The 10,706-nt window shown below is 40.3% G+C and overlaps 1 protein-coding gene across 1 annotated transcript; it reads right to left on the bottom strand.

Moving 5' to 3' along the window:
* Positions 1-7,364: 7,364 nt before the first annotated feature.
* Positions 7,365-9,919, bottom strand: LOC122005142 (phospho-2-dehydro-3-deoxyheptonate aldolase 2, chloroplastic-like). The gene is made up of 5 exons (XM_042560067.1): positions 9,335-9,919; positions 8,970-9,247; positions 8,589-8,865; positions 8,043-8,288; positions 7,365-7,900 (listed from the first exon to the last, which is right to left on the bottom strand). Exons 1-5 carry the CDS (start codon positions 9,860-9,862, stop codon positions 7,610-7,612), a joined length of 1,620 nt encoding a protein of 539 aa, XP_042416001.1. The 5' UTR covers positions 9,863-9,919; the 3' UTR covers positions 7,365-7,609.
* Positions 9,920-10,706: the final 787 nt, after the last annotated feature.

Consider the following 10,706-nt stretch of genomic DNA (forward strand, 5'->3'; position numbering starts at 1 on the left):
ATATCTCCCTACTTTTTTTTCTAGCTGTCAATCATAAAAGTGAGAGCTACCCGCTCTCTTGTTGCCCAAATCATAAGACATTTAAAAAGAGAAAAAAGGCACTCGGACCTATCTCCCACACCGGCGCAAGTGAGATGGCCAATTCCCCATCGGCTTCGATGGCCAGGCAAGAGAGGCGCTAAGCCCAAAGAATTTGAAAATGAGACAGAGACTACAGTAGGAGAGGATGCTGAAGTTGTTGCTCCTGCTGCACAACAAACAGAGAGGCATGACAAGCAAAGAGATGGGAGGGAGGAGGAGAAGGCAAACGATTGAACATGGCGAATAAACTCTCACAAGGCCATCGGTGGGAAGAGGATGTCGTGCTGGGCAACTGATCATGTAATAGTTGTGCATATTAAGGGAGAGAATTACTTTCCGTTCGATTTGGGCGGAAGTAAAAATGATCAAAAAGATTTCCTACTGATAAATTTATAAATTTGTCTGTTAAAAAGGAGGAAAATAATTCTTTCTATTTTTTCTAAGTAAATAAGAGAAAGGAATATAATTCATCCTTTTAATGAAATAAATAGAGGAAAATTTCATACTATGGAAATTTTTCCATGATTTTTGTTTCCTTCGTCCCAAGTAAACAAAGCAATTACATGTCTAAAATAAATACATTTTAATCAATTTCGTTAAATTGTAGAAGAGGTGATTATGCTCATTCTAAGTGTCACTCATAGTCCATCCTCAAATTATGTGAAAGGAGAGAAATCACGAAGTCAGCTATAGTTGATCGCCAAGTGACTGAAAGGAGAGAAATCACGAAGTCAGCTATAGTTGATCACCAAGTGACTAAGAGGTGGAAAAAAATTTTCTCTGAGGACATGCACCCGTTAGAATTTAGCCAACCAATTTCGTTAAAGAAGCATGGTTAAATACCTAAAATGATTGACTTATGATGTGGCCCATAGTCAATGGCTTGGAAATCCTGGTAAATCTGTCAGTGTGAATCTATGCCAGACCGCAAGTAGTGACATGAAGATACAATATCCACTTGGACTCAAACTAAGTGCTCATGGACTCTAAAGTGACATCCATCATTCTTTATCTAAAGGTTGATTGATACCTGTCCATAGCATGTTGATCCCCAGATGTCAGACCATGCCTCTGATATGGATTGACAGACAACAGCATGCCTTGGCACAAACTAACAAACAACAACATGCCTCTGCAGTGACTGACAGACTGGAGAATGTCTTTGACATGAACTAACAATTGCCTTATGCATAAAATAATATCACGTCCGTATTGCAAAGAGGTGAGTTGATATGGGTGGATGCACACACACAAAACCAAGTTCAACCAAGTTCCATTTCTATAAAAGACGGATGAAATTCATTGGAGAGGTTCTCTCCTCTATTCTCCTCCCTTAGCCACTTTGCCAAACAACTCACCATGAGAAGAGACAATAGTTTGATCAGGTCAACACTATTTTTCTTCTACTACTGCTCTGCCAAAGCCCCTCTTTCAGCAAAGGCACTCTACTATGCAAACTATAAAAGCCTTTCCTCTAGCAGAGGTACTTGTAGGTCCAGGTAAACCGGTTAGAGAGGGTGAATAACAATGAAAAGAAAGTTAGAAAAATCTCTTGCTTTAAACTTGGTAATGACACAATATTAATTAAGCACAATTAATTAACATTAAAAATAATAACATAAAATAAGTAAAAGGATAAAAAGATCTACTTGGTTACAATCGAGATGATTGTTAATCCAAGACAATGAAAAAGCTCCACTAGAAAAGACTCCTTTGTTGAAGACAGAGTAGCTTCTTTCAGACTTTGAAAGCACATAATTAGCTAGGAAAAGTAATATAGTGATTGTTGTTTAATTCTTAGCTCCAGGAGCATTGGTAAGCCCAAGTGACATTATCAAAAACTCATAATGTCCGTATATAAGGCATACTCAACCATAAGATTACTAGCAACGAATCTATAATCCGATCACCAACTACATATCACCAAATTCATAAATATCACACATCACACTCACTATATCACCATCAACAACAAACCCAAATAATAGATCATCAAAACAAATATCCACTAATAGATCATCAAAATAACTATCCACTAATAGATAATCAAACAACCACATAACTCAATATTTAATCCAATAAATCATTATAAATCGACATATCATAATATTTGATCTCACAATACCCTCAACCTCAAACCATCCTCAATAATAATCAACCATGATAACTCCTCAGTGATCAATTTTCATTATATCGGGTACCCTAATATCCAAAAGATATGAGTATACAAACTCTACTAATCCTATCCGTGTTGGATCGAGTAATTCGCTAGGAGGGGGGGTGAATAGTGATTGAAAAAAATTATCATAGAAAATTGAGTACGCAGCGGAAAGATAAAAGGAAAGAACAGAACAATGCTAACAAAACCAATTTTACTTGGTTTAGAGCCTTCGTCGACGCCTACTCCAAGGCCCGCACTCGTTGAGTGCTTTTGTTGGGCAATCCACTAGCAGTTCGAAAATGTGATTACAAAGTTAAGATACAAGAACTTTGGAAAAGAAATACCGACAATAGTAAAGGAAATAAAAGGCAACACATTATCGGAGTAGCTTCGTAGCGTCACAGGAGTACAACACAGCGGAGTAAGCGTTGGAAGATCTTGTTGTGAGTTGTTCTTTGCTCCTGGGCTCACCCTCCTTATATAGGAGGCTCTAGGCGCCCGGATCCCTTCCGGGCGCCTGGAGTGTGACGTAGCCCAGCCAACCATGAAACTCTGGTGAAGCGTCGATGAGGATAGAACTTGCATTTCGGGCGCCCGAACCTCTGTTTTCTAGCGACCTGTAGAAAAACGTTAGTCCGAGGCAAAATGCAAAACTACCCTATAAAACAAAGTGTTAACATAGTACATTTATAATAATAAAAGCAGTAATTAGATTCCGCCTTGTCGAGATCGGAATCTAGTCAGGATCTCAACTTAGAGTTCTGAAATGATTCTAAGTTGGATCGACACCTAAGTTCCCTTTTTGGGAACGCGCCCTCACAGTTACTCCCCTCTAGTGACTTACCTTAACTTACTTGCCAGACATTCGGTTAGCCCGTCGACCCATTTAGACTTCGTGCCAGCTATTTGGTCAACCCGTCAACCTAGCTGGACTTCGTGCCAGCTATCCGATTGGCCCGTCGAACTAGCTGGGCTTCGTGCTAGACATCCGGTCAGCCCATCTACCCGTCTGGGCCTCCTGCCAGCTATCTGGTCGACCCGTCGACCTAGCTGGGTTTCTCTTGCACACTTGGTCAAAGTGCTAGATCAAAATGAAACTAACTTAACCTACTTTGTCATTCATCAAAACTTGAGTTAGACCGTTAGTGCTAACCGCACCAATAATCTCCCCCTTTTTGATGCAATGACAACCTGAGTTAAGTTAGTGAAAAAGATATGTAAGTAAAACAGTCATTTTATAAGACTTTTAAGTTAGTCTTGTTTTATATTTGGTATTTTATTGTTTAAACTAACTTAAACCTTTTGGAATCCCAGGGTGATTTTGATGTGATCAATAAGTTAAGTTAGGTCCTGTCGTGTTTTAACCTTGTGTGTAAGTGTGCAGGAGCTTAGGAGCACAGGGAGTCGAGCAAAAGGATGCAACTAGTGAGAAAGACGACACGGGAGGGAGCCGACGGGTTCCGTGTGTTTGAGGTATGAGGCACTGTGGAAGAGTACGTGGGCGGACGAGAAGGAGGCACGCGACGTTTCAGAGGGACGAGAAACCGGAGCGGAAGGTTGCTCGAGGAGGTCGAAATTGGGTTCAGGTGAGCCTTATTTCGGTTGGCTGAAATCACCCAAGCGAGCGAAGCCTGAGCGAAAGACCCGAACTGAGGTGAGCAGCACTGGAGCAGAGGGTCCGAACCAAAAGTCAACTTGGTTGACTTTAGTGGTCCAGGCGCCCGGATCCATTCAGGGCGCTCGGATTGTTTGGGCGCCCAGAACCATTCTGGGTGCTCGGGATTGACTTTTGACTAGGATCGCATCAAACGTGATCCATTGCGAAGGGGATAAAAGTTTATCCCCTCCCAGGCGCCTGGAACCCTTTTAGGCACCCCGACCAAGGCTATAAATATAACCTTGGTCCAGAAGCTTCAAATGAACTCAAGAATTATGTATTCCAACACTTGTGTGCTTCCATATTAGTTTAGCTTCTGTTTTTTGCGCTTTCACTGTTGTAAGAGGCTTCTCCGTCTGAAGGAGATACTAGTGTCTGGACCCAATCCAAGTGCACACGTGGCTAGGTTTAGGCCAATCCAAGTGTCTGGACCCACTTGGGGTGCATGTACCTTCGAGCTCTTGGATCCTTCTAGGGCCCCCGGACCCCTTGTTTCTAGCCAACTTTTAAAATTGACTTCTTGCACCATTGAGTAAGCAAAACAGACAATAAGATATAAAATAAGTATTTTGACATTCTCTGGCCTGCCCGGTCCTGACTTTAGGTTTCGTTGAAATCTTAGGTCGGACCGATGCCTATTCCCTCAATCGAGAACACGTCCTCACTAGATCTCTCCTCTAGTTGCTTACTACACTTACCATTTCAGACTTACTTGACTCTTGACTCACCAGGTCTTCTTGTCAAATGCCCTATTTGAAATTTATCCAGTTGTTAGGTCCTATATATCCAATTGGATTTCCTGCCAATTATCTAATACCCTCTGACTCAGCTGGACTTCCTGTTAATCGTCTGATCCTCTCTGACCCAGCTGGACTTTAACCTAATGTCTAGTCCCTATCAAGTCTTTTAATCTTGCACATTTGGTAAATAAATTATAAAACATAATATCTAATTTAAAACTATTTGTCATTCATTAAAACCTAAGTTTGACCATTGATGTTAACTACACCAATACTTGTCAGTTTAAGATTATCAGCTTAAATCAACTGAACATATAAATCTGATTTAATCAGTAATTTCAATTGGGACTATTTATCCTCTCTCTTCAATAAGATTGTCCAACAGAAACCCCTAGCCCTGCCACATCGCCGAAGAAAAGAAAACCCTGCCACATCACCGAAGAAAAGAAAACTCTGTCATGTCATCAAAGAAGAAGAAACCCCTAGCGTTATTGTGCCCTCGAAAAAGAAAAAGAAAAAAGTTGTGAAGTGAGTTGGAAGTAAAGGGGGTTTTAACGAAAGTTTTTTCTAGCTTTTTTTATATTTCTCTTTCCTACATGTCATAAAAATTAAGGGGGTGTTTGGTTCTTTCCTAGGAATAGGAATCGGAATGAGAATCATTGTAGTGTGGAATGAGAATGGGTATGAGCATTAATATCATTCTTAAAAGTAATGTTTGATTAGTTACATATTTTCTATTAGAATAAATCAAAATTTCCTTTTTTACCCTTAAAGGAAAATAAGAGAAATAATTAGATGTGAGAGAAAGCTAAATGTGAGAGAAAAATATGATGAAAGAGAATGATGAGAGAGAAAGTATGATGAGAGAGAAAATGTGATGAGAAAGAATGAAGAGAGAGAAAGTATGATGAGAGAAAATGAGAAAAGAGAATATGATAGGAGTAGGGGTGTCAAAAATGAACCCGACCTGACGACCCAACCCGAGTCGACCCGAAACAAATCGGGTTCGGGTTGGGCATTTTCGGGTTCGGGTTGGAGGGTTGGAGAGTAAATGAGTCTCGGGTTGGGTTCGGGTTGACCCGGGTTGACTTAAATATAGGGTTTTGTGAGTTTTTTTGGGGTTAAATCAAATTTTATTTTAAAAATTTAGATGTTTTTATGTATATTAATATCATGTTTGTATGATAATGATGGAATATTAAGATAAAAGTGAAGAATTATAGGGAAAATAGCCCAAAAAAGTCGTTTTGAATCGGGTTTTCGGGTTATATGGGTCGGGTTCGGGTTGATCGGGTTGGTCGGGTTCGGGTTCGAGTTGAGGTGTTTTGGGTTGAACTCGGGTTCGGGTCGGGTTCGGGTTGGGTTAAAAAAAAAAAAAAAACTCAACCCGACCCAACCCGAATTGACACCCCTAGATAGGAGAGAGCATGATGAGAGAATATGAGAGAGAAAATATGATGTGAGAGAAAGTATGATGAAAGAGGATGAAGAGAGAGAAAATATAATGAGAAAAAAATGAGGAGAGAAATTGTGATGAAAGAGATTGAGGAGAGAGAAAGTATAGTGAGAGAGAAAGTGTGATGAGAAAAAAAGAGAACAGTGAGTGTGATAGGTGAGATTGAGGAGAGAGAAAGTATGATGAGAGAGAAAGTGTGTTGAGGAAAAAGGGAGGAAATGTTGCAAGAGAGATTGAGGAGAAAGAAAGTGTGATGAGAGCGAAAGTGTGATGAGAAAAAAAGATAAAAGAGAGTGTGATGAGAGAGATTGAGGAGAGAGAGAAAGTATGATGAGAAAAAAAAGAAGGAAGAGAGTGCGATGGAAGAGATTGAGGAGAGAGAAAGTGTAATGAGAAAAAAGGAAAGAGAGTGTGATATGAGAGATTAAGGAGAGAGAAAATGTGTGATAAAATGATGAGAGAGAACAAGGAGAGAGAAGTGATATGAAAGAATAAATAAATAAATATATTTTGATATTTGATATTAAGGGAGAAAATTTTAGTTTTAAGTCAAGTGTATTTTTGGAATAGAGGAATATTTTGATTGATGAAAATAGGATAATGACTCATTGAATAGGAGGTACATGGGAATAAGTTATTATCCAATTTCAAGGATTCATTCTCTTATTTGTATTTCTATTCTTATAATCCAAACATTAACAATGACAATCAATGATTCTCATTCTCATTCTCATTCTCATTCTCTATTCCTATTCCCCTAAACTAAATACCCCCTAAGAATCTAGCTTCCAATTTTTAAACCAACTTCTTACTCTCTTTCTTCATTTTTGGTAGGGGCCCAAAAAAAAAAAAGGAAAAAACCAAATACCCTCCCCATGTTGGAGATGCCCTTAGTAAGGTGGAGATTGATGGAAAAATATTAACGGATTCAACTTATGTTTTAATAGGTTCAAACTTCACTTAAAATTATAAATTTTATTTTGAGATTTATTATTTTATCGAATAAATATTATGAAATAAATTATCACTTAAAATTAGAAATGACGTCCATTTTTTTAATCTATAAAATCTAAAATGATTTTTAATGCGTCAGTTTTATAACTAAAATTAATTATCACATATTAGGTGCCTTAACTTACTTGCCATCACATTGATTTCTAAAGCCTCAATACTTGCTAATTTGAAGTAGGAGCTGTATTAGGTGCCTTTCGTCCGAACAATTATACATTGGTGCGAAACAAGTGTTAGGCCAAGCCAAGTACTGGCTAGGTCCGGCTGCGCCAGCATGGTGCGTCAATTATCTCGATATTTATTTTCGTTCAAAGGGCAAAGCAATTTTTATAGGCACTCAACATGAAAAATATAATAAATCGTGGCCTAAAACACGAAGATTTTGAATTTCCATCAGGCACTCAACAGGCAACTTTACCCGCTTATTCGTATGACGATGAGGAACAATTACTTCAGCATCCCAAGTAGAGCATACCCTGCAGCATTGAAGGACAAACTGTCCCTCACAATCCCAGATTAGGCCGGGAGTCCAACTGCTTGAATGGATTGTGGGACTTTGATGCAATCCTCGTCTTCCTCAATCGCTCAGCGATAATGAATGCCAGCTCGAGAGATTGGGAAGCATTGAGCCGGGGGTCACAATGGGTGTGGTAGCGCAAAGACAGGTCGTCGAAAGTGACAGTCCGCGATCCACCAATGCACTCTGTCACGTTTTGCCCAGTCATCTCCAGGTGCACCCCTCCAGGGTGGCTTCCTTCTTGCTCATGGACATCAAAAAATGCTCTGACTTCAGCCTACCAAGTTGGTAAGAACTCTTTTGTTAGCATTTGATGGAAGTATCTAAACTTTGACGAAGAAAATAACGGAAGGCATCTAAAAGAAACTTCAGACTAGCTAGCCGTTGAAAATGATCTTCTTTCCTATATGTGAATATACCAGAATTGAGTCAAAAGGTCGAGTCTTGAGACCACAAGGGGCCTTGATGGTGTTCCCGTGCATGGGATCACTGACCCAGGTTACAATCTGTCCAGCTCTCCGAACGGCCTTAATTAGATGAGGGAGCTTTACTCTCAAGTTGTCTGCCCCCATCCTTGTTATAATGGTTATCCTCCCAGGCTTGTTCTGGGGATTGAGAATCTCAATCAGCTTCACGAGTTCGTTAGGATCCATCTTATCACTTACCTGCAACAATTGAATGATTCAGTTTTCGAGTCAAATCAGGAAATTCTGTTATTGTAAGATGAAATTTTAAAAGAATTGGCAGTGAACCAGAGCCTTTTGGTTTTAGCTTTGAACATGCATGCTCCTAAAAATTATCAGTTTCAAAACATCTAAGAAACTGGTTTATGATCCCATCAGCTATCAGGAATCCAATCTTTCAAATGAAAAAAAAATAGTTAAATTATTCAAGGTTTCATCCAACTCATTGGTATAGAAAAAAAAAAAACCATTCCATCATATACTAGATAATACTATTCTCACCTTGATACCGAGAGGATTGGCGACGCCGCGGAGAAATTCAACATGGGCACCATCAAGTTGACGGGTTCTCTCTCCCACCCAGAGGAAGTGGGCGGAGCAATCATAGAAGAGACCGGTGGTGGAATCCTTGCGTGTGAGGGCATGCTCGTAGGGAAGGAGAAGGCACTCGTGGGAGGTCCAAAACTCAGTTGTCGTCATGGACGGGTGCTCGACAGTGAGTCCTGCTGCAGCCATGAACCCCAAAGCCTCATCCACGCGGTGGGCCAATTCTTGATACCTGGAAAAAGAACAAACACCATGACTGCTTAATTATGTTCCCCGTGGACTTTGCAACCCAAAATAAGGCGCATCCATGAAGCAAGATATTTGATGATCTCCTACTTGTCTCCTAGCTCACTGTGCTCAATGAAGTCGAGGTTCCACCGGGTAACGCGTTGCATTGCAGCATAGCCACCGGCGGCAAACCCCCGGAGAAGGTTGAGCGTCGCCGCAGACTGGCTGTAGGCCCGGATCATCCTCTGAGGGTCAGGAAATCTCGACTTCTCGTTGAACGAATCACCGTTGATGTTGTCCCCTCTGTAGCTTGGAAGCTTGACGCCGTTCCTCTCTTCGAAAGGATCCGACCTAGGCTTCGCGAACTGCCCAGCCATCCTTCCGACCTACAAAACCAAAGCAAACAATCCTAAGCTCGGAACGGCCATACAGACTCCAGATCGGAAGAAATCTGAATGCTCGATTTTTATTACCTTGACGACAGGCATCTGGCCTCCGAACGTGAGAACGACGCCCATCTGAAGGAGAATCCGGAAGGTGTCCCTGATGTTAATGCCGTTGAACTCTTTGAAACTCTCAGCGCAATCGCCCCCTACTAAGAGGAACGCCTTGCCGAAAGCAGCATCCGTGAGCCGCTCTTCCAGGTGGCGGGCCTCTCCAGCAAACACGATCGGCGGGAACTCCTCGATCGTCTTGAGCACCGCCTCCAGCTCCATTTTGTCCGGGTACTCCGGCAGTTGGAGAGCATTCTTAGCCTTCCAGCTATCCACCGACCATTTTCCCTTCTTCGCGTCCGCTACTGCCGTCGGCTCCTTGCCTTTGACTGGATTCTTGGCCGTTGTTCCCGCGGCGTAGACGGCGGAGACCGGGCGAATCAAGGCTTTCTTCCGAGCGGCACGGAGGAACGGCGAGATGAAAGCAAGGGAGGAGGAGACGTCCGCGGAGCAAGGGAGGGGTTGGTGGTAGCGGGGGAGGAGGGCGGTGCCATTGGCGAGCGCCATTACTCGAAAAGTTGGCCCACCCTTTTCGATAAGAGAAGAGTTAGCCTTACAGAAACCCTCGATGCGGAGGGATGAGGCAAAGCCTTTAATTTAAAGGGAGGCAAAGAGAAAGTAGTACATCATTTCCATAATAATAATAATAATACCATTTTTACTAGTTTAAAGTAACGCATTCAGCAGCTAATAAATAGAGACAGTCTCTCCACCTAATAAATTAAAAGACAGTTTAATAATAAATATATTTTACTACATCGAATGTAATTTTTTTTTAATGCTAACTTGCCTATCCAAATCTATTTTTATTTATACATACCTTTTTAAATTAGTTAACTAATGTAAGAAATATGATTTCTTCAATGTACATATACATATTGAGATTTTTTATAGAGTTTAATATTGACAAGAATTGATTTGTTGCCTTCCGCCGTCCTGAAATACTGGAGGGGTAGTTGAGGCACGCGCGGATCAGATGATCATCTACCAGCGTTAGCGTAGTGTGTTGTTATTTTTAGAGTGGGTTGGGTTAGGATTATTTTTGATAATTTTAGTTATTCATTTAAAGTTATCAATAAAAATTTTATTTAATTTAAGTAATTGATGATTTTTGAGTTATGTTTTATGTCCAATACGTCAACAAAAGGACATGCAACCAGAAATCAGAAAATCTCAGAAAATTAAGATTTTTCTTAATTCTGAGGTTATTGAATTTTTTTTATCCAAAATATGCTCTGTTAAGAGAAAAATATAGTAAAAAAAGTAAAATGTAAAGAAAAAAAATGAAAAATATAAAAAAAAATAAAATAAAGCATAAATTTTTTAAAAAAATAAAAAATCATTAAAAAAT

This window comes from Zingiber officinale, chromosome 7B, assembly GCF_018446385.1.
Source record: "Zingiber officinale cultivar Zhangliang chromosome 7B, Zo_v1.1, whole genome shotgun sequence".
NCBI classification, from domain to species: domain Eukaryota; kingdom Viridiplantae; phylum Streptophyta; class Magnoliopsida; order Zingiberales; family Zingiberaceae; genus Zingiber; species Zingiber officinale.